At 49.3% G+C, this 24037-nt stretch overlaps 2 protein-coding genes across 2 annotated transcripts; both read right to left on the bottom strand.

Annotated features, from left to right (window-relative positions):
• Window positions 1-462: 462 nt before the first annotated feature.
• On the bottom strand, window positions 463-9954 carry LOC144108115 (phospholipid-transporting ATPase ABCA3-like). The gene is made up of 7 exons (XM_077641396.1): window positions 9805-9954; window positions 8540-8712; window positions 7703-7913; window positions 5320-5482; window positions 4513-4790; window positions 1562-1758; window positions 463-787 (listed from the first exon to the last, which is right to left on the bottom strand). Exons 1-7 carry the CDS (start codon window positions 9892-9894, stop codon window positions 463-465), a joined length of 1437 nt encoding a protein of 478 aa, XP_077497522.1. The 5' UTR covers window positions 9895-9954.
• A 605-nt stretch (window positions 9955-10559) lies between these two features.
• LOC144108114 (phospholipid-transporting ATPase ABCA3-like) lies at window positions 10560-22787 on the bottom strand. Its single transcript, XM_077641395.1, has 11 exons — window positions 22682-22787; window positions 20675-20946; window positions 18462-18716; window positions 16583-16886; window positions 15466-15714; window positions 13887-14075; window positions 13062-13246; window positions 12652-12777; window positions 11576-11693; window positions 10820-10974; window positions 10560-10580 (listed from the first exon to the last, which is right to left on the bottom strand). Exons 1-11 carry the CDS (start codon window positions 22785-22787, stop codon window positions 10560-10562), a joined length of 1980 nt encoding a protein of 659 aa, XP_077497521.1.
• Between the last annotated feature and the right edge of the window lie 1250 nt (window positions 22788-24037).

The raw sequence follows: 24037 nt of genomic DNA, 5'->3' as shown, positions 1-24037 counted from the left end.
ACGGATCTCAATGGTGTAAAACGGCAGTGCTTTTCAATGACATGACAGTAGAACGAACATATTGTAGTGAGAGAATGTATAATGGGATGATCAAATGTTCAGAGACCTCACATTTGCAGAGGGCTGGTGACACTTAACTGGCTAGTAAAGGCGTAAATCAGAAGCTTGTGCTTCAGTAACCGTTACAAGACTTGTTTATCTTCAAACCATCATTTCTTGTTTGTTTTTAATCGCCAATGACTTCTTCATAACCTTCTGATCTATGCAGACGTGTAATTCCTTACTACGCTGGAATAAAAGCCGCTTCTCGGAAAGTAAGGCGCCCGATTTTTAACTGCTGAGAATAAACGAGCAAAATGCTCGTTTTTGAGGTACTTACACTACAAAAGTGGTTCCCATTACAGACGGAATTCTTCTGAAGATTAATGTCACAATATACTAATAGTTTCTTATAAATACCTCTTAGGAAACACTTGCCTGCAGTGCCCTCTCCGAGATGGGAAACAGGACGAAGTTGCTGCACATCAGGCTGGAGACGAGCGGGAAAAAGATGGAGCGCAGAATTTTAGGCACCAGCGTCCGGTACGTGTTCTGGCTGCGAATGCTTTCCGACTCCCTGCTGGCGTGCTCCACTGCTTCTCGCTCCTCCTCGATGCCTCGCGACGTGACGTCGAAGGTGAACTCGGCCGTCGTCACGTTAGTGATGTTCCGCAGGCGAGCCGTGTTGTACAGCCTTGTCACCAGGGGCGCCATGTGCTGTATCTCGCCGTTGTACCAGAGCACGTTCCTGCGAATGATTTGTTCCCAGAGAAGACCCGTTTTAGCCTCCAAAGCAAAAAAAAAAAAAAGATTACGCAGCGAGCCGCACTTCGCAGCTTCTGTTGCTAGTGATGCACGAAACATGGGGTGGAGAGCATTTGGCAGGTTCTCTCAGATCATGAATGGCAGTTTACCAAATAGCCCTCAAGAGAAGAGTATGAAACAGCTGTATCTTAGCGGTACTAGCCTATGGGGTAAAAGCGTGGAGGCTTACGAAAAGGGTTCCACTTCAAATTTGACGTATGATGCGCCTCCGGTCCGGACAGTTCAGCAGTTCGCAAAGACAGCGCAGTTCAGGACTGACGAAGGTGCAGTTTATCTACATGCCGAAAAATCACGATTCCAGACAACTTGCATTTTACTGTGCTTCAGTATTCACATGCTCAGCTTATAGATTTCATGTACCATAATTCTCATTCCGAATTGCATCGGCTGGCTGACCGACTGTCTTGTTTCTCCGGCTATAAGTATAATTTACCAGCTCAATTCCACAACTGGGGTTCTTGGCTCCTGAGTGCAAAGTACTGCATACTTTACGAGGGTGGCGCCTCGCGCTTGCGGCTTCTACTCTAGAGACACCGAAGGTTGTCCTCCAATCGCTATAGGGGCATCGAGTTGAAAGCCCTCACGTCACATACATCTAGGTGGAAACGATAGGTGGCCCTACCTGTTCAGCCGCACAGTGTCTGTTACGGCACCCGCTATGACGTTCACATATTGGAACAATGGCGCCGAGGCTCACCCAGCTTCCTCAGTCATCTGGAGGCCGAAGTGGGTGTTGAAGACGTAGGCGTAGAGAGACTCCTTGGATGCGCTCAGAAGAGCGGCCATGACGTCGACGCTCGTATCGAGCGACTTCATGTGAAAAGAGGAGTCCGACAGCGACTCGAACCACCGGTCGAAGAAATACTGCTGGGTGGAGTCTACCTGCAGGAAACCCTGCACCAGCACCAGGAATGTTCATCAGCACCATCGCAAGGAAACTTACTGTTCCTTTGCGATAGTAGTGTGATAGTGAGGTAGTGAGATATCTTACAGTAAGTAAGTGAGGTTTTCGGAATCGTTGGAGTGTATATACCATCGGGGGGGGGGGGGGGGGAGTAGCAGACCCTGCTCTTCCAAGTTCCGACTCACTCCACTCTGCGTAGGGGCGCCACCTGACAAAGCACTTCTGGTGTCGAAACGGGCCCACTGCGTGTGGTGCCCGCGTCCTATTTGGCCCGACCTCCCTACATCTCTAGCCGGACTTTCCTCCTTTTCCATTTCCTTGCCATTTCTCCGCTGGGCCCTGCTGCCGCTCCTTTAGCCTTTCAATCACCTTCCATTGCGCAGCTACTTGCGGTAAACCCTTTAAGGGAGAAGTTACAGGGCTGTGCAGTCCGTCCATTTCATTGACACCCAGCCCACTAGGACACTCCAGACAGTAATGATTTAACAAGAGAAAACTTACGTAAGCAGAACAAGGGTTAACAGCAGCAAATAGATGGGGGTCAGCAGTGGTAACAGAGTGGACATCAAAGCAAGTTAAAGCATCGTGGTTTACAGCGCTAGACACACGGACAGGGGACAGAAACAGAAAAGACGACGGCACAGGCGCTGATGTCCTGTACGTGTGTAAGCGCTGTAAACCACAATGGATCAGCACCAACTAGCCCGACAGCTCGTCCTATTCAAATTAAAACAGTCTGAAGCGGTGCAGAAGGTATACGAATGCCGGTTATGAAACTTTCAAGGAGAGTATGTTCAGCATTCTTGGAAAAAAAATTTAAAACTGCAGAACTGTAAGACGCAGTTATGACAATATTGAAGGTAATGGTCCATGCTTTCGATGTGTCGCAAAATATATTTTATCGTTTTTCTATAGCTCGCTTCGGGCAGTTAAGACTGCCATAGAAAACCAATGTGAATGATTTTGACGGTAGCAAAAACGATAATAGAAAACAAATGCAAGCCTTCCGACAAAAGCTCTATCGAGATATTGATTTTTATAGGGAAATCTTACAGTATATAAGAAATGGCGTTCGTAAACTCTTTCTAACTCAAAAATGTTTTCGTCCATAATGGTTGGGTATGCGCACGGCTGGCGCAGACTCTAGCGCTGACGGCACCATTTGCATACTAATGTGAAATGAATTTGTCTTGCTTTAAATGTACCGGTGCCCACAAATATTACGGGAACATGAAAATTTCTGCAGCGCAAAATATGAGAAGTTCCCGGGTTCGAACCCGACCGCGGAGGCTGGGTTTTTATGGAGGAAAAACGCTAAGGCGCCCGTGTGCTGTGCGATGGAAGTCCACGTTAAAGATCCCCAGGTGGTCGAAATTATTCCGGAGCCCTCCACTACGGCACCTCTCACTTCCTTTCTTCTTTCACTCCCTCCTTTCTCCCTTCTCTTACGGCGCGGTGCAGGTGTCCAACGATATATGAGGCAGATACAGCGCCATTTCCTTCCCCCAAAAACCAATTTAAAAAATGGCCAGGCTTAGCTTGGTTAAGCCAAGAATGCGTTGCATATCTCGATGGAGTTCCGTGCTGCTCCGTTGACTCGATAGGCTATTGACTCGATCGCCATTGAAACTGCCCGTGTAGCAGCGCTCGATCGCCTTTGAGTCGATAGACTATCGGTTCGAGGGCCCTCGAAATGCCCGTGTGACAGGGGTATAAGACTGTCTCGGCGAAGGAGCGCAACTCTTTTATACATATGCCGTGACGTCAATCATAGCGCAGCGCCCCTAGCGGGAGGAGCGGGAGTCAGGTGGTGGCTGCGGCCGCGCGCGACCGCGCGAGTTGGGGCCCAGCTTTTCCTCCGTGACGTCACGCGCCGGCGCAGCGCCCCTAGCGGGAGGAGCGGTAGTCAGGTGGTGGCTGCGGCCGCGCGCGACCGCGCGAGTTGGGGCCCAGCTTTTCCTCCGGCTGTCGTGACATCACGTCACGTGGTTTGGTGGCTGCCCGGCCGCGCCCAAGGGCTGAACTGAGTGATTGCAATATGCAACGCATAAAAATATGAGGGCATGGCGAGCGAGGAACACACAATACACCACGGGCGCAGGGTGTTCCTGGTTTCCTATGGCCTCATATTTTGCGCAGCTTTAACATTTCCGGAACTATGAACCAACCAGCCCACAAGAACGTCCTACTGAAAATTGCAAGGAAGCCTAACTGCTGAGCATCCTAAGCGTGCGGCCACGACCTAGAGGGTGCAGTTGCCTGCGCGGCCTGCACAATCTGCCCGCTGTACTTCTGATCGGCGAGAAAATCAAAGTTTTTCTTTATTTCTGTGTTTCGAGCACTTTCCTGGCCCCGGTACTTAGGCGATGATGATGGTTATTTAGTATACATGAGTGGTGCGGGCGAGGTCTTCTATCGATCTTAACCTATACAAGTAAAATGCTGACAACCTAAAACGGGGCCACTTTAAAGAAACTTTCCGGACAAAGCTACCGCAAGTAAACATTTAAAAAATCGAATTTAAAATGAATGGAACTAGTAAGATTTGTGTGGGCATACACTAAAGGTGTGGCATGGCGTAAATGAGATGATTTTGCTCACTTTAAGCCGCACAGTAATTCCCTCCAGAACCCAACACCGAAGACCGAGGTGATTCCCGCGTTGACGCCGTTGTTTCGTCCTTGGACACATACCGATTAGCTTACAGCTAAGTGGTACTCAAACAGCTTCCGCTACAAGAGTGCTATGCTGCGTAGCTTCACCTGAGGTTTGTCGACCACCTCCAGAAACTTGTACTGGAGCGTGGGACCCACGTGCTCCACGGCGCGACCGCTGCCTCTCAGGCTGACGTACTCGAGGAAAAACAGCAACGCCAGCAGCGTTTGTGGCATTATCCAGCTGAACAGCGGCATCTTCATCTGCCGCCACATGTAGATGGCGCGCTTGACGAGCAGGCCCCACACTTGCATAATCAAGGTTGGCTCGCTGGCCGTCGTGCTGGCCATTGTCTTCAGCAATGAACCTGCGCGGAGCGCAAAGCAATGAGTCGGATGTATTGATACCGGTTCCAAGGAAAAGCATCACCGTTTACTCAGGTCATGGCGCAGGAACATGGCTGGCAGAGCAACACTGTACGATATGAGGAAAGCCGAAGTGGAGAGTTCTGCAATGTCGACGACCTGAGGATATTCAAGTGGCTCCTAAATCTCACTACAAGAGAATTCACAACCGTAATGAAACCCCGGAAATTTCTTTATAGATATCTGTGGACAGGTGCAGCCTACCTCTTGCCTCCGCGCCATGGGAAAGAAGACATTCCATAATTTCATATGAACGCAACATCTCATTTCTTACGCTCTTAACTACAACCCAGGGAGCAAGACGTAGTGCGCCCTTCGTGGACGTAGTGTTGTGGGTATCCTACGACTGAACTGTTGGACCCGCAGGCATTCCACGCGTGGGGCACAGAAGGCTAAATGCTCGCAAATTTTCTGACTACCGCGCAACTTGCTTCAGCAATCGGCTGATGGGCAAAGCGACGGCCACTCAACCTTTTGTATCTATGAGCGACGCAACGTCGCTGGAAGCCTCCGGCAGCTTGTGGTGACGATGAATGTGATGGTCCTCGCCCACGCGAATCAGGACGTCCTCCAGGGAGGTCACCGTCAAGCCCACGGACGCGATGCCCAAGTCTTCGCTTCGCTGTTCGATGTCCTGCACAGGCAAAGCAGCGTTTAATTGAAGAAGCGTTCAGTGGGTCCCAACTCATCTCGGCTGTCGCGAGAACTTCGTTTCGCTTGAGCAAGAAGGGTAGATTACAACCGGTTTCCTCTAGAGCGTGAAGGTTATTCAGTTTGTTATGCGTAGGTTTAAAAGAGAACACTTGAATGCTGTCTTTTCAAGAGAACGGTAAAACTGAATGATCGAGCACTACAATTTCCTTTTCTTTTAAATCGGAAGGAGGAGTGTAAAGGAAAGTCAACAGCACACAGCGGAGACAAGTGTTAATAACATTGTGCAATACCTTTGCCTCCGTAATGTTTTCTGTGCCAGTGTTCACGTCGCCCGTGCATCTTCATTGAAGCTAGAAACGCAGAGTTATTTTAATCGGGCCCTGAAATATTTGTCCTCTTAGACCAGCTACTGTGTTTATTTCAACACGCTTCGACATTGACGTGTTGCGTCCGACTGGATTATATTAGGACACCAGCATAAAAAAAATACAACTGTTTTTTTTATTGGGTGAGCTGCATTAGCTTCATTGAAGCAGTAAACTCAGGCCGAAATTCTCGCGTTCATATGTTGGTGCATAAATTTACCTAGGTAGGATTGAAAGTGTGCTATGTGAAGGCCTGGTGTTCGCTCATCTGGGCTCACCATCAAGAGCCAAATGGGAACTGTGAAAAGCGTGATACCTGGTGTAAGGCCGCGCTTCACCAACGCGTACATTTTTTTTTATTCCCTTAGCTTGCGTTCACTGCGGGCCTCCGGTCTACGCGGAAAGCTCTCAGTGAAGCTCCGAGCTCCCCCCCCCCCCCCCTATCCGCGTGCCTTCCCCCCCCTCCTACCCCCGCAAGCAGTGGCAAAGGCGCAGAAGGCACTGGCTGCTTGACAGCACTGCTGTGACGGCCGGAGACACCTGGCTTTGTTAAGCGCGCCAAGAAAGCATGCGAGGCGCGCACAACGAGCACGTGGTGCCGCTTAGTCTTAGGCAGCATTACCACTGCGGCAGAATATGGACCACCTCGCAATCCGCGATGGGCCCTTTTTTCTTTTTTTTGCATTCTCGATGGCACCGAAGCGTCGCGGTTCTCCGCCGTCTGACATTCCTGCGGCGAGCCAGTGGATCAGTGGTCCCGCCATTTAGCTGAAAAAAACTTTTCATCCTTCGAGAGGCGACGCGCGGGTGCGGCAGGGAAGGGGAAAGCATCAAGCAATAAGATCGAGAACTCCCACCCGGGGAGAGGGTTTTCAGAATGTTTTCTGTGTGTGTGTTTCTTTTTTCTTTTCTTTTAGCCATGCCCCGGGCTCGAAGTTGGGTCCAACTTTCAGGGGCTGTGGCTACTACCTCCATTGGTTATCGAAGCTTAGTGCGGGCCTCGAAATACGCCCGTCCTAACTTCTTTGTTTAAAAAAGCTTTAAAATTGCATGTAAAATCATTGCAGGGCAGTCTTCTCTAGTTGAGCTAGAGGCTCCGTGCAGTGGCACTTAATTCTACAGACCTAGACTCTAACCTCGGGTCGATGAGTAAGGTCTTGTCGAGTTTCTCTGTGTGAGATAATCTCTTTTAAGTTAGTTTGTCTGTGTGACTCAACTTGTAACGCTGTTTGCCAATGTACATCCTGTAATATATTTTCTCTTTGTCTTCATCATCTGTCATCAATTATTGTCTGCTCCTCCAACACCATCGAATTCACGTTTAGAAAGGTCCTGTGGCCCTCCGAAGAAACGCTAAGAACCATCTTGAATTTACTCCTGGCATTCGAGAAGAGCTTGCGCATCGGCTAAAAAGGGTGCCTGAAAGTGTTGTATAAGTGGCTTACAATTTCAAGCGTTCCTAGAATGGCTGCGTTTGGCTCGGCCCTGTGACTTCTACCAGGCATGACATGATCACTGAAGAGGCACAGGACCCAGAGGGAGTTCGTCGAGCTTTGCTACAGCACCCCATGCTCCAGATTACTGGTCTATGCGGCTTCGCACTTGAGTGCCTAGATTCCCTGGGACTCAGTGGAAGTTAGCGGCCTCCAGCGGGACAGAATAGAAACAGTTATACTCAAAGCAAGCCCCTTGATTTTAAATTAAAAATACAACTGAAAGCATCTCGCGCCAAGGCCGGCTGTTGTGGTCATTCTTCTACTCGAAAGTTTTTCTCCCGCATTTAGAACCGAGCAGCGAGGCAGGGACATGCATGCAGAAGTAAGAGGGGACCTCACCTTGAACATCGTGACGATTTTCCGCGTGGCCACGATTTGGCCGAGGATAAAGACAGCCTCGTTGTCCGAGTCCGTCTGCCGCTTGGCTTTGGGCGCGTACTTCTTAAGCAGCAACTCGATGCCCAGGATGTCGCACTTTGGCAGCTTGTTGATCCGCATGTGGTAGCCGGTGCCGAAACGCTGCTTGAGGAAAGTGGGGGAGCCACCGCACCTGCAATGGGGAAGCCGCCAGAAACGTTTACCTCAGAACGTTCTGCACGAGCAGTTGCAGTTTCTATGTCGTTCGACTCATTAATTTCCCTCAGACATAACGCTGAAAAGAGCTTAATGTAGAGGCACATTCAAGGCTCCACGCAGATTGTGAACAGTCTTTTGCTGCGGTACTGTAGGAAGTTCCCTACTGAAAAGATCTATGCACAAAAATCCGTGTGCTTTCGGGATTCTATTCGCATGGTTTCTGCACTAAGTGCGCAAGGTTGTGTGTAGTCAAGGTGTATCGTCCTTGTAGCCCGTAGAGATTCCTTCAGCACCGTTTGAGTCGTGCAGGAAAAAAAAAACGAATTTCACGGTAGTGATCATGAATGTTGCATAAAATAAACAGATTTATGATAACTGCTTTAATCTATTCAATCTCTCTCTCCTTTTCATCTTTAACTTATTTCATTGTCTGTCTTTTGGTACTATGCTCCTTTTATCACCCGCGACAGATTAGCTTAGCGGTGCAGGCGAGGTATTCTTCTGTCGACCCCAGACTACACTGTCTCTCACATAGAACGTTTCGGTGGGAATACGTGTCCACTCGGCGTGGCCTACACAGCCACCGTCAGCGTGCCCTACCTGATGCGGCCGTTGGCCATGATGAATACGCGGTCCCCGAGCACGTCGGCCTCGTCCAGGTGCTGCGTCGTGAGGAAGACGGCGCAGCTGCGGCGAATCTTAAGCAGCAGCTCCCACATCTCTCGCCGACCGTCGGGGTCCATGTTGGACGTCGGCTCGTCCATGATGATAACCTGGGGGACGTTCGAGAATTGCGAACATCAGTCAATGTTAGCTGTCGGCACTAAGCATCCTGACAGCGTACAGCCCGCTTTATAGAAGATGTTGATTTTGAGCCAGTATTCCGAGTATTTGAGCCGAGATTTCCAGCAGTATTAAAATACGCAGTCCTTACTCTTTTCAGCAATGACGTAACGCAGGAAATAGTCGAAACGTTAATTAGTAGGTAATGTCTGATAGCTTAATTTTCAACTATAGCATGCGTCTCGTTAATAGAAGTTAGTACATTTGGATTCCTCCTGTTAAACTCATTAAAAAAATCGCTGAGGCTAAGCGGCCCACTGGAAGGGTTTATAAAAGTTGTATGGCTTTAGCAAACGCGTTAGACAGAAAGAGTGAGCCGACAATATTGCGCCCATCTTGAAATTAGATTTATCGGGAACAAACTTACAACGTATGTAACAAAACCCCAAACACGGGAGCAAAATTGAAGCCCGCTCCGCCCCACTTCTGTCTCCCCTGTCAGCTGAGCTTCGGCTTGAGTACCGGACACCCCTGAATTTCATATTTCACACAAATACGCGGTTCAATACATGCTGAAGAATTTTGCAGAATGCTACTCTCGGTGGACGCCAGAGCCGAGCTATGATGGGCGAGACGAAGGAACGATGTGAATGAAGACAGAGAAAAAAAGCACCTTAGCGAAGCACACGGCTTGGTTTTGATCACTTATACAGTCCAGCCTTCGTTATAAAGAAATGACGTACAGCAAAGCAATGAATATAACGAACGAATTATTACGCTTGGAAGCTCTCTCAACGCGGTCTATGAAGAAGTAATCGCCGGGAGTCTTCTATTTCGTTGTAACGGGGGCTCAACTGGAATTCCTAACGTGCACTTACGCAGCACAGCTCATGCATGTTTTTTTTTTGTTCGTTTTACACTTTTGCTCCATCAAAAAGCTACCATGGCCGGAATGCTACTTTTTCCCTCGTGTCGACTGGTATGCTAGTCTGTCATGCGCCACGCGTATGTAGTACGTGTGCATTCTGTACAAACCTATATGTCTCGTTCTTTGTACTCTGTCATGCGTACGTAGCACACACCTTCGGTTTTCCCAGGATGGCCAGAGCCGCGCACAGGCGCCGCTGGAGTCCCAGCGAGAGGTCCACGGATCGCACCTGGCGGTGATCCATGAGGTTCACGTCGTTGACCAGGGTGACCAGCTCGTAGCGAACCTTGTGCAGCGGTATGCCTTTCAGCTGCATTAGAACCGAACATGTGCCCTTTACTACACGATGAACACTGTGCATTTTCTCTGATGTTTTAGTATTAGAAGCACCATGATGAAGAAAAGGCGGCGTACGTCCGGCGGAGTGTTCTTCACAGGTGTACGCGGTTGGCAGGTGGTAAAGTGGAAAGAGCAGCGTCTCCCTCTCCACTTATATGGGAGAGGAATGAGAGCTCAGAAGGTGGCTGCCACGGAAAGGAATGACTTTGTGAAAATGATGCTAATTATTTTGTGAAAATGATAATGGCGGCAAAATGCTAAGGAGCCCGTGTGCTGCGCGATGTCAGTGCAGGTTAAAGATCCCCAGGCGGTCGACATTATTCCGGAGCCCACCACTACGGCATCTCTTTCCTCCTTTCTTCTTTCACTCTCTCCTTTATCCGTTCCCTTACGGCGCGGTTCAGGTGTCCAACGATATATGAGACAGATACTGCGCCATTTCCTTTCCCCAAAAACCAGCTATTTTTATATTAAAATGATAATAATAGCGAATAAAAATGACTCGATAAAAAATAAAAACTACGAGGAATAACTCAGCCAAGCGCAAAGCAAAGCTGCTCAGTAGTTTGCTCAGAAAGTTGAGCAAAGAACCTTTAATGAGCAAAGAAGTATATTGCAAAGTATCTAGCCACGCGGTTAGCTCACGGAATGGAACAAATCACTTTCGTGACTTGCGTCTGCCAAGAATTTCGGTCCTCGAATTGAGTGCAGCACCTCGCAGAAGTGACATGTATCGGCGCAGGACGGTTGTACTGCGTGAGCGGCGGGTAATGCGAGGACAAAAGGGGAGAGGAAGAAATAGAGAAAGAGGGAAGGGAATTAAGGCGTACTATTGCGAAGAACACAAGGTGCTCCTCGACGGTCATTTCGTCGATTAAGATGTTGTACTGGGCGCAGTAGCCGATGCTCTCGCGCGCTTCTCTGGTGCACCTCTTGATGTCGTAGCCGCCAACCAGAACGGCGCCCGAGCTGCAGTCCAGGAAGCCTGCGTCCAGGATGGAAGAGGCGAGGTGCGTTCAAGAGAGGCAATCGGAACATTTGTCAGAATCGCGTGGTCAAATGAAATAAAACGGTTTGTCCTAGCACTGAAGCCGCCCCTCTACTGAGGCTGTATATTTAGCGGCTGAAAGGTCGCACGGCTGCACTATGACAAGGCGCGCATTAGACCCCGTTAGATGCTGTTTTGCTTCACACACGGAGGCATCTGCTGGTGCGTATACTTCTAATATAGTAACTCCGTTTTTAACACACCATTCTGGGCATCTGTGTCCCACGTGAGTCGTTGGGGCTGGGGTTTCCCTTCTATTCTATGCGGAACTTGTGGGTAAGCCAAAATTTGGTTTGCCCCTATCGCGACTGCATCGAGCTAATCGACTCGCGAAATCAGCACTCGTACTCATGTGGTGACTAGAAGAATTCAAAATGGCACCGATGGGGAGCTCAGTGGGCTGCCGCCTTTGGCTTGCCTCAGTGTGTTGGCATTCAATTCCGGCTTCGCGCAGTTCATCAGTCCCTTTAAAGATTTTACTGTACTTTAACCAAATTATTGGAAATATCTGTCTAAACCCCAAAAAGGACCTCCTCACCGGTGATCAAGTTGAGCAAAGTCGTCTTTCCAGCGCCATTGTGACCCAGGAGTACGGTGATCTGGTTCTCGAAGACTCGCATGCTCACGTCCTGCACGGCCACCACGCCACTGTAGTCCTGCAACGCGAAAGCAGTCATTAGTGGTAACGAAAGCTGTGCTTACGTAAAGAAGGTGCCACTTGCGTACCGGTCAAAAGCTTAACCGGCAGCGTTTACAAGCGCGCACATGTGTAAGCTGTCACGACGGTGATGCCACGTGGAGTTGCATACGAAAGAGCATCCCAGTCTCTCGCTTCCTTGGACTATGTTTCGAGGCATGCATTTGTCAAGGTACAGCCTTGCGTATTTTTAATAGTATCGTGCAACTGTCCTTGGAAGGAATGTCAGCACCTTATAACAGCGACAAACAGAAATCTGCAGCCACTTAGAGCAAGCGCGTAAATTCCTCTCCAAAGCGAGCTCCATTTGCCACGCTCTTCTCATCAGGACACACGGCCTGTCACATTGCTGGCAAAAAACGCTATGAAGTAAGAGAGTTCTCTGAATCCTTCCCAATATAAGCCCAGGAATAATCTAGGCAACAGTGAGCTGCGATCAAGAGACGAGAAATGCCTCAATAGTTTCCTCCTTGGTCTTAACTTAAGGCGGTGGTGGTGGTGAAAAGCCTTTATTGAATGAAAGAGGTGAGGCTCTTTAAAGAGCCCCGCAATGTGTGAAGCCCTTATTCCGGGACCCCATTGGTCGAAGCCGCCAGCTTAGCCCTCTTGACTAAAGCCTTTTGGGCCCGAAGGTCCGAACAGCCAAGCAGGGCCGCCTCCCTTTCCTCTCTGGTATGGTTGGGGTTGGGGGAGAGAGCTGAGTTGCGCTGGCAAGCCCATACCATGTGGTAGGTGTCAGCCACCTCCCCACAATGTTTGCACCTGCCAGTGAAAAGCGGGATCGAAGAGTTTTAGTACTGCCGGGCACAGCATTGTGTTCGTGAATGATCGGAGTAAAATTTAAGGCGCAGCCTGTCATGATGGGTATGTACCGGCAAGCCCGGATCAATTGGCAGCTTGGATATAGGAGCCCGTACCTTGCTAACGTTCACAAGATCGATGGCGGCCAGTTCATTGGTGGGATCCGGTTCGAAATTTATCACTTCCAGGGCCGACCTTGCTGGTACAGGAACGAACGTCATAGACGGTATCCAGTAGCTGGCCTGTTGAGGACATGTGAAAGACGCAGATGAAGAAGTGATGAAAAAATAAAGAAAATATATCACTTTTGAAGCCGTTCACTGGTGTGAATTGACGCCAGTGCAAAATGACTCTCGGCAAACCGCGCCGTGGAATGCGTCATGATAAACTGTACATACTAGAAGGGTTCCGCTCAACAGGAGTTAACTCATGTGTGTTCATCGTGTTGTGTCTTCTGGTGCCGTTTTCTCGGGTGAACTTTCCTTCTGAGGGAGGGAGTAGAAGCCCTTCTTGAGGGAGCACTCACCTTGAAGGGGAACAGGAAGGACTTGGCTATTCCCGGGCCTATGGGCAGCACATTCTCCACGTACCACACGGCGGTCACGATGACGCAGTCGGTGAGTATGCCCACCAGGACAATCTCGGCCAGCGTCACGTTGTCCGGTGTGGCGGCGCGGTCATAGAAGTTCGTCCAGTTGGCGCCGTTCTCCACTGCGCAGGACGCCACGACCGGTGTTCTACACCCGATAGCTCACTCCAGGTGCAGTTTATAAAACGGCAATGCGATCACCGATGGAACTGATCTGACGATCAGTACTATCCTCGACAGTGACTGCTCTGACAGGATGGCTTGGCATCAATCTTGATTGGCTGGAGCTGTGCGCAGGGCGATCAGGATAACAAAAATGAAGGTGTGAAGACTGGTGTATGCGAACGCCCTCAGCGCATATAGTTTTACGGTTTCTCACACGGTGATTGGCTACCTGACAAATCGCTGGAACCTAAGCTAGTTGGTTCCGAATCATAATCTTGTCAGACAAGAAATGAGGCATACCTGGCAACTATAACCAAAACAAAACTGAGACTGTGCAGTCTTCGTTCACTTATTTAGTCTTCATTTCCCCACGCATGAGGATGCTCGCGTTTCGTCAAATTTTAGTTCGACCTCCAGAAATCAACCGCTCTCGCGTGATACCCACAACAGTTGTGTTAGATTTGTTAAGATACTAACAGTTCAAGAAAGACGTATTTTTTTATCTAACATCCCCTCAGGCCTCGGTTGTCTAATTCAATCGTGCTTCCTTCTAGATGACACAGTTCACGCAAACCATGTGTCCAGCTGTGGCCGTACCGAACTTCTCGAAGCGCTCGAGCACCCTGAAGCTCCAGTGGAGGCTCATGCCAGGAAAGATGGACGTCCACAGCTTGTGCTTGCGCTGGATGTAATGGTAGCCCTGGCCGCCGGCGTGCTCGAGCGTCAAGAAGGGCATGACGCAGCTGAAGGTCCAGTAGAGCATGGCGCCAGCCACGGCCGTGTGGGCTGCACCACGCAGGCATTGAAGCGTTGCATTAAGGCACTGCTCGTTAGTGCAGGCACCCTCACTACGAAGGCTACCACAAACGTTTAGATACCACGCTCCTATTCAGTCCCGGGCTTATACATGCCGGGCTGATAGGTATCCTTGCCAGGGCTATTATGGTCTCCTCGGCACTCGACCAACATTTCAGATTAAAGGTAGCAAGGTCGTCCAAACAGTGAGACTATAAAGGATACTGTGAGCCCGTTTAGAATCCGAAATTGACATTCGAGGACATATATACCTTACTGCAATGAAGAGGGCAGACGATCTCCTTTTCAAATAATTTGAAGTACGTCTACTAGTGCTAGTGTTGGCATAAGATTGGCCGGAAGACGTGTTATGGCATTGTTTGTCGACAGGAGCACAACAGAGGCTGCTGTCGGGCTCCATTTTATGTGCAAAGACTCATTGATGCTGTGCAGATCTATCGAGGCAGGCATGGCCGCTTCACGAGTTACGAAGCATTGAAACTTAAAAAAGCGTTTTAGAATAAGACAGGGTACGCGCTAGAATAGAAAAAAAAATATATTTTATTGAAGACATCACTATATACGAAGAGAAAATGTCGTGTGACAGTACAAGGCACATTGTCGGGAAAATTCTAAAAAAATACAAATATATACAGCGCGATTTCAGTAACTCAGCTGCAAGTAACGTCACGTTTCCAGGTTCTTCTCCTGTCCCTTGTCAAGTTTCGCGTTTTACCAGTGAATTATAGCTGCCCTCCTGATGTGTTGGACTTAATGAAGACTTTAAACAATATGTCAAAGACATCGCTTTTAAGTCACTGACTTCACACCAGCTTATCACCACAGTTGACATCATAGGACTCGCCCCATATTCTCCGCACCTGTAGTCATTGATGTGCTCAAGGCAGTACATGAAGGGGTACGCCATACGGTCTTAAAAACCAATGCCAGCGTCACAGATAGCAAACTTTTTCGGGTTATATGCTTGATCATCATATTTCCTGTCTGCATACTTTCGCACCCGATCAGCTGTAACATGAACAAAGCTGGTGCGTTTCTTAGCACAGTATCCAACAGCATCCAAGGGCGAATAAGCTGTGTGTTTAACCTTACCGGTCTCCTGTTAACCCAAGTCAAACCATTCACTGCGACAGGCTCTACTTTCTTGTCCATTAAGCATCTTCATAAGTCACGTCAGCTTTTGTCTCTTCGTGAAGAACACAATGACCACCAAGACGAAATCCAAAGCTTCAATTTTTGAGCGCACTGTGGTCGAAGCGTTTACTTTAGGTATACCGAGCATTTGTAACTGCGCAAACCATGCGAACAGTGTTCGTGCAAAAATACATTTCAGCGGCGCACGCCAGGGTGCGCCACTTACGGCTGGCGAAGAACAGGGAAAGGAATATGGCGTGCATGAGGCACGAGCTGCAGAACTCCATGAGGATGACGAAGAGTAGGGACGGGTCGCTGAACTGGATGAAGGCCCGTCCTTCTTCGTTCCTCTTGACGCTGACGAAGAGCATCATCAGCGTCACCGTGATGAGGTGCATGAAGAACCCGCTGACGTAGTGGCTGATCCAGTAGACCCAGTCATTGAGCCCCATCACCCGCAGCATCTCCTTCATCCCTGCGGGATAATCGGACATGCGAGTGAACACAGTGCTCCTGAAAAAAAAATTATGGGTACACTTAACTCTTCACAAGAGCGCCAAGCGATAGCATTGTGTTCTGGCTCCAATACAAAGACGTGTAACTGGAGCTCTCGGACGCACTTCGACACTCAACCAGCAGAAGCTGTTAACTGACGCAGGGACCAACATGCCTTGATTTCCCCTTAGCTATTGCGTTCAAATTGGCCGCGTTCAAATCTGTGCTTGCTCTTGCAGGTGCCCGCGTGCGCTTGGTTATGTACCTGCGCTCGGATGGAAGTTGATGGAGATGACACCTAAAGCACAGCGCGAGAGACTGGCAATTAAGCACGCGGGCTTTTCTGCTGCGGCGATGGTTACCGAAGGCGATGTGCTCTCGCCGCCGCGGATTCCAATCCTACTAGCGTTCATGAAGTGTTTTATTTATTTGTTTATTAAGCGACCCACCCACAATAAGGCTACCCAGCCCCCAACAAACGACGCCCCCTACTACGCTTGCCCTCTCTAGTAGCAATTTCGATACTGTCACTCCTCCGGTGGTGCTGCATTTTCGAATTGTGCGGAGCGCTGTTATTGGTCCTTTATAGCCACGGGACCACTGTGCCATCATCACTGTCTCAACTAAACAGGGAATTTTGTCACGGGCATCTGCGGGGTTTGTGTGTGACGGTAACATTAATGCTATCGAATCAATCTCTTTTCTCCTAGAAAACGTGTGAAAGATTCGGCGCCCGAAACATACTTCTAGTATTGTTCTAGTGTACTACACAGAGGACGAATTGGTCCTGCAGTGTACGTTACCTGGTTGATGACGATGGATTGGGAGGAGGTGCATCGCTCACTCACCCGTGGCCCTCTCATCGCTGAGCCTGGCGACGAACACCGAGAAGGGGATGAGCATGCCGATGCAGAAGCGGGTGAGCACCAGCGCGTAGTTCTTGGTGTCCCGGTACTCGAGGTACGTCGGGTACGGGAAGCGCTGCAGCTTCACCTTCTCCACCGGGTGCGGGTACGCAAAACGCTTGGCCTGCAGTTCCAGGTGGCGCTGCTGCAGCGCCCCCACTATGGGCAGCAGCGTGTTCATCTCCGCAAACTGCTCCTGGCGCACGGGGCCTTCGGGTTCCGAAATGAGAAACTGCGCGTAGCGCACCTGCGAGGAAGCGAGGAAAAGTCATGTTTCAATACGCACAGCCCGTGGAAATGAGCCACTAGTTCGCGTTCCTCTCACCAGGTGCCGCAAGTGGTTCCAACAAAGCAGACTGACAAAAATTTAACTCCAACAACAAATGCTTTCGCTCACACGCAGAGAACTGCACGAATTAAACCAAAGCGAAAACAGTGATGGTGCCCACAACCTTCATCAATCAATCTATCAATGTGTCTTTATTTCAGTTTGCGTACATATAAACTGGAGGCTCTGAGTTAGAAAATTGCTTTTTTCGCAATAGCATTGTCAGCCGTGTAGTACATCAGAATACAGTTACGACGTGCTAACTAGCATGCTGGTTAACTAATATTGAATACTTAACTTTGACTATTGCTGTTAAGCTTCTTAATTATTGAGAGGCGTGTAGCCCACCATAAGTAATACTCATACAAGTTTATTTTTTTGTTTTTTTTTAATTTCGAAAACGCACTTACTCTCGGCGCGGTTGTCCAGCAAATTTCGGTACATCGCGCCAAATACAACCGCTTTCGAGAAGCTGGCGAAGCAGCCTCTCCAGTGCACATAACTCGTCGAAATAGTCAAAATTTGCTGGGCCACAGCGCCGAGAGTAACCGCGTTTTCCAAATTCTAAAAACTGATATAGGCATTACTTACAGCCTCTCAATAATTAAGGAGCCTGACAGTAATAGTTAAAAAGTTAACTATTCAGTATTAGTCCATCAGCCTGCTAGTTAGCATGTCTTAGCTGTATTCTGATATACTACCACCGCTGAAAACTCTGTGACGAAAAAGCGCTCTTCTAACTCGAAATTTTTTTTTGCCGAAATACCCTGTATAAGAGACATGCGTGATAATACCTCCAGTGAAATGGCGGGTAAGGACAAAGTGTTGGTGAAGCAGCATGCAGTAAGTGATCAAACGCTTCGAAGAGACGCGCAGAAATAGAAGCTCTGTGATGCCACATGGAACAAGGAGGCAAATAAAGGAAAGAAACCTGCGATGCGAAAAGTCTGAACTCATACACAGTGAAACGTCCCGCATTGGTCCAGCTCTTCAAATCACCTGCCGCGAAGCGCAATACAGTGTGAAGTGCAGCGCGTCTTTCTCGCAGGTGTGTTACACGTGATGTATCAGGTACCATAATGGTGTCTCGAGCATAGCTTCCACAGTGCAGCTGGAAGAATGTGGCGATCAGAGGATCAGAAAAAACTCACAGGACAGTTACGACTGTGCAACACGATGTTCAGCGATAGCTGTTTAGGCGTTTAGTTTTGGGGGTATATTCCTGTCGCACTGGTGTGGTGGTCAAGCGATGCACCCCTGCACTGGCAGGCGGCTGTTCCTAACAGGGCCACCCGTAGGCCTATGCGACCCAGGTCGACCGTGACATAAGGTCACGTGGCATTAACGCACCCACCGGTTACGCCGACTACGACGCCCAAGCCAGGGATGGTCGCCTAACAGCTATCGCTGTAAAACAAGAAGGCTTCCGCTGTTCTAATGTCCTTAAAGATGGCGGCCACGGGTGCAGCCACCACGGGCGCCGTTGAGGTGCACCTGAAGGTCGAAGGGCAGGCGTCCCGCGAAGAGGGACACATGCAGGCTCACAGGCTCGTGGCTCGTGTTGTTGACGTCGACTCCAGAGTACAGCAGCGCCACCTGGCGGGCTGGCAGCGAACTATTGGCTGCTTTTCGCGCCGCATTCAGGAGCTGCTGTTCGGAGCCGACCGCCACCACGTTCTGGACGCCCAAGTCTGCCATCGCCGAGTGCGTGAGCTGGTCCAGGTACCTGTTCATAGGCGCGAAGAACACCTGTGCGCGAAGCAGGCTTGACGTTAGTGCTGTGAGGATTTGGGTTAGATGATGCACGTCGGTGTTCACTTTCAGGTTGCAATACTAAAAAAATGGCTGTGTTTTAGCTCTGGTTAAACCTGTAGTGACGCGATAGCTACAGCTGGCCGAGTGGACCTTGGTCACGTGACCAACCACGTGACGAACCAAGTGATCAGCTACGGCGCCGCCGGTAGCTGGTCCGCACCACGCCACCAACCACGTGACAGCGTGGCGGCGCCGCCACGCTAAAGGCTCAAAATGCTACCGTAATGTAGTTATCGCTAAAAAATCGTTTTCATGCGTAAACTAATCACACATTCACTAATCGCACAGGGCTTCCGACTGACTATCATCAGGTGCTGTCGGCACTGCGTTTGAATTTGTGTCGGTGCAGACGCGACTGCTCTTGAGGCCTTCCTTTCTCCTGCGTTCGTGAGCTGCTTCATACTCCTCGTTCATACTCCAGGCATCTCGACTTCGAGAAGCAGACACTCTGCCGGTGCCGAGAATGCGCACAAAAGTTTCTACTGAGCAGTAACACTGCCCGCACTACACTGAATCCGGAGTGCCGAACAGCTCTTGAGCACAAAATTAAAAAAATGCGCTCATGTTGTACCAGAACAAATCTGCCTAAGTGGTCGTAACAAGAACATTGCGCGTTTGGATCATCTTTGTAGCCTGCTTGCAAAAAACGGTGCATCCCTATGTATTTCTGCGTTCTGGTGTGCTTGGGTTCGTCTGTACGAAGCGCGTTCTTCAGCAGAGATGGTTTCGGAGCGAATCCGACGAAGTATTTTCAACTTTTGCGGAACTAAATAAGTTTGCCTAACTGAATACGGAGGGTACGACTATGTAGAACAGCAACGATCTATATTCAGTAGTGCTTTCTTGAATGAAATATATATCACGTGTATGCAGCGCAGTCGTGTGTACTATAGAGAATTAAGTGCATAATGCGTACTTAATCCGGCAGTCGTACATTTGCTGCAGGGTTTTCAAAGCAAGGCGGCAGAGAAGAGGGTCCGCCAGCGCCCTCTACGTTCTGTAAAGGAAGCGCCTCATTTTGATGACGTAAGCCCATTGATACCCAACTCCGCATCGTAAGTCATTGTTGGCACGGTTTCACTTTTCCTAGAGGAAAAAGCGGTTTAACCAGTAGTAATTGGGGCTAGACTACAGTCTTTGCAGAGAAGAAAGGCATGTAAGACCATCTGCAGGCTACTTGCGCATATATCGACCTATGCAGGACTGAACAGGCGGCGCTTGAGGGCGATCAGTGCGGAATTGCTGACTGCGCACGACTGTCCCACGTTATGGGTGTCTGTGTGACTAATTCTGACCCTCTGCATTAGGCTATTGAACTCGTTTCATTTCAAGGAGCGCTTAGATCTGCAACAGGCTGCAGGAATAGGTAACCATTTCATTAGAGTAACAGCTGCAATGCACAGGTTCCCAGGGCTTCACGTTCCAGTTGCAGCACAATACTCTGTCTCAACAGAACTTCCACTCTTATCGTACTGCTCCGTGGCGAAGAAGCTGCTGTGGTAGCTGTGCCACACCTCTCACATTTGCATGCGCCCGGATTGGAGTTACACGAAACAGTTGACCTCAAATCGCGTCACGTCCTCGGTAGTGCCATCTGCAAGGTACGTCGGAGCCGGCGGCGATGCCGCTTACGCCAGGGAATGTCCCGAATATTGCTATTTCTATAAAACTCGCTAACGTCACTATCATCGCCGCACACTCAAGTACTGACTGAAGATATACCACTACCGCCTTTGCCTGTTTAGAATGATAATTATTCAGCTATGTTCACGTGATACGGCGTGGCCCTCACAGCGTACCTCCTCAATGGAGGTTTTAAAAGGGGGTACAGATAATCCACTTTGTATCGCGTCGCCTTCATAAGCGCGCTTCGCGAGAGAGGGGTAGCCCACCGTGTCTATGCTGGCCGTGTCTCGCTGCGTGTTCCAGAACTCGGAGGTGCGGTGTGCCACGTACACGGTGTCCCCTCGGCGCAGGAAGGGTTCTCTGGACACCGAGTCCTCCTGGATACCCAGCAGCAGGACGACGTGCAGCGCCACCTCCAGCACCGTCGTCGGGTAGTGGCGGCACAGGCGCGTCACGTAGATGTTCTTCCACAGGATGATGTACAGCTGGCGCGCCCACAGGAAGGAGCGGCCGTCCTTTCCACGAGTCGCAGTGTCCACTGAAAAGGCACGATAAGCACCTACTTGCAAGAGGAGTCGTACGGATGATACAGGAAAGCACATTTCTCTGTTATATCATTCCAAGGTGAGGCTCCAATGAGACTCAACAACGTTGTGTGTAAAACTCACTCACGTAATTTAGTGCGGCAAACATAAGCATTGCCGTGCAATCGATTCATTTTCTGAACATCGATGATGACTTGAAGCGGTATACAGACGCTTGAATACCATAGCACACGACAAACCGATGATTTTCAAATGACATGAGCGGAGTTTTACGTCTCTGCAAATAGCTTGCGACCTTACAGCCGCACCCAATAAGGCTTTCAATGCGATGGTGGCAGCGAGATTGCGCGTTTGGAGTTCGTAGCTGTTGGTAAGCGCAGCAGCCGGTAGGAAACGCTAAGTGCATTTTCAATTCGCGGCTTACCACAAGGCTTACAGGCACTAACTGTCAGTTCACGGATAGCCTAACTTAAATTAGACCTGACACGCTGCAGACTATACTGCTCTTGACCAAGGACCAAATCACACTACTCTAAGTGGTCACGCAGCCGCTCTGAAATGCGCGTGCGATGCCTGGCGGTAGTCGCTATAGGTTCGATATCGTTTGGCCAAGGCTCCACTATTTAGAGTCTGCATGTGTTGGTGGCTGATCGAGACAGAGGACTGCGTGATTGGCTGGTCATGAGCGGCGAGGCTCAATCACTTCAAGACCATTTCCGCTAGGCTGTAACCACATCTTATTACCTCCTAATTGTCAGCGGTGCAAGACGGACTCGCGCAATGCGATACCACCGCGTAGTACAAGCGCACGTGTTTAGCATGCGAGACCGCCATTGAAAGCTGGCGCAGCGTTGACCAATTACAACTGCAAAACATACCCGCAAGTCACGCGGGCCTGCATCTTGGTCAGCCACAAATGCCGTATACATGATTTGGCACTATTGGTAAGCCGATCTCAAATGCCGCGGCTACCACCAGGAGCCGCGCGCGCAATTCGGAGTGGCCGGTTCAGAATGTGACCTGAGGTTGCGTCTTGGGTCCAGCAAGACTATTCAGTTATAGCATGCTCGCCCAGCCATCAATCGATTCTTCCATGGAATCCTTTCCTGTTCGCCGCTGTAATGCGGTTAGGCTTCGTAGTCGGCCATGGATTGATTCTCAAGCCCATATCCGACCCGCGAAGCTAGTCGCGTAAGCGTAGCTGAGTTCGCAAGTGCCGCTGGTGAAGGAGGCTACCAGAACAAGGGACGTGGGACCAGGACTCACTCTCTAGCTGTGTATGTTGGCGGCGGTTCCGCGGTTGAGGCTGCAGGTCTCGAACGAGAACAGCTTCGAATAGCGTCGAACGGGCGTCGGCTCTGGCGTTCTTCTCGTGACGGCGCTGCTCGTGGAGCTCGCACAAGCACGAGGCGTGGGTGGACGAAGAGCTCGCTTCGTCTTCGCACGAGGTGAATCGAAATAGCGGTTGTCTTTCTTTTTTTTCTACTATTTTCATGGGCCTCATTTTGGTGTATTTTAACCATGCAGTTTTAATTTCACATGAGCACCCAGTGTGTCATCTGTGTACGCAAAATTCAAACCGGAAGAGTTTTATTACGCTGTGGCAGGCGTACGCGCAGATGTTTTGGTATGATGCAGTTGCACTCGTATTGCGAGTTTTAGCACTTTGTGTGCGTCGTGTCCGAGCAGTAAGGACAAGGCGGGCTTAGACATAACTGGGTTTATTACATCGCAGCGCCGGGAAGCACGTCTTCTGCGTATCGGCGTCGGCCGTCGAGTCCCCTACGCGTTCCAGTCCCTTGCGCGTTGCGACTGCTCGCGCATGTGGCGCCATCTGTCAGTCCTGTCACTCACCACAGTGTGCGGCACTTAATTGCGGTTACGAACTGTCAGCGTCTGAAGGTGTTGCCTGTAGGTGAATTACAGTCGAGTGTGTGTTGACGTTAATACAACAACACCAACAAGAAATCCGGGCACATGGTAGAACAGGAACGAATTGATAGTATAAAGGGACGAAGTTTACGTTATTAAGATTGCACTGTACTTTTGTTTACCCTAAATTTCTATTTGTAACTTCCATTCGTTCCAGCTCTTTTCTCAATCTTTTAACTAAGAGACCTTCTAAACTTCTTTCGTCTCGCGTCACGTGGCTAATGCCTTCGATTTATTTTCGATTTATTCCTCGATTTGACCTCGATTTATTCTGTGCATTAAACATTTTCTCACTCACTCTCCCAGCCTAAATAGTGGCAGCACTGGGTCTTTTCTGCTCTATCGGTTATACGTAATGCCCGTTCTCGATACAACTGGAGACATTTTCTATAAAGACTTTTCTTAATCGCAATCTATTTATCGTATTATCGTAGTATTGTATTAGACGGCGATGTAGAAGAGGCCAGAACCGTTTCTCTACTCTTTTGGCATAATAACAACTTATTTTATATGTCTCGATGACTTCACTGGGTGTTAAAACAAAGAAGTATCAAAATACCTAAGGTCGAATAGACTTCATTCACTCATCAGGTTGTCTGTGTAAAAGTGGCAACATGTTTATAATCATTTCAGTATTGTTTGGATTGATTGCGAAGCAGGCTTTTCGATACCGGATTCCTCCGCCTGTAGTCCTGAAAACAGTCGTCATTCCCCTAACGAAACGAGGAATTGACATTTAATTACCGCACCTGAAACTCGGATTATTCCCCGCCTTCCTGTAGGGCTGAGCGAAGAGTCGTTGGCCTCACAAAAGATAGCACATAGCCACATTCGGGGATAAGCCAAGGATCGATAAGCTTAGATTGGTCTTCACCTGTACACTTACGGGGACTAAAGAAAGAAATGTTAATAAACAAACAAAATAAATAAAATCAACTGAACCGCACTAGGGAGTGCAGCACTGGTGGGTTCTAACGCAAGTAGGGCATAAAGTGAAAAGAAAAAGAGTTTGAATTAAAAGAAAAAGAAACTGAATAACTCAAAATGCACTAACACAAAAGAGGGAATCTATTGTGAGGTTCAGCAAGGCAGTCGAGACACCAGCAAGAAATTTTGAATTGCGGAACAAACAGGTTTTTGGCTGAACCCATG

The sequence above is a fragment of the Amblyomma americanum genome, chromosome 10 (assembly GCF_052857255.1).
Source record: "Amblyomma americanum isolate KBUSLIRL-KWMA chromosome 10, ASM5285725v1, whole genome shotgun sequence".
Taxonomy (NCBI): Eukaryota; Metazoa; Arthropoda; class Arachnida; order Ixodida; family Ixodidae; genus Amblyomma; species Amblyomma americanum.
Note: the sequence above shows the minus strand (reverse complement) of the source record. Positions and strands in the feature narration are given on the sequence as shown.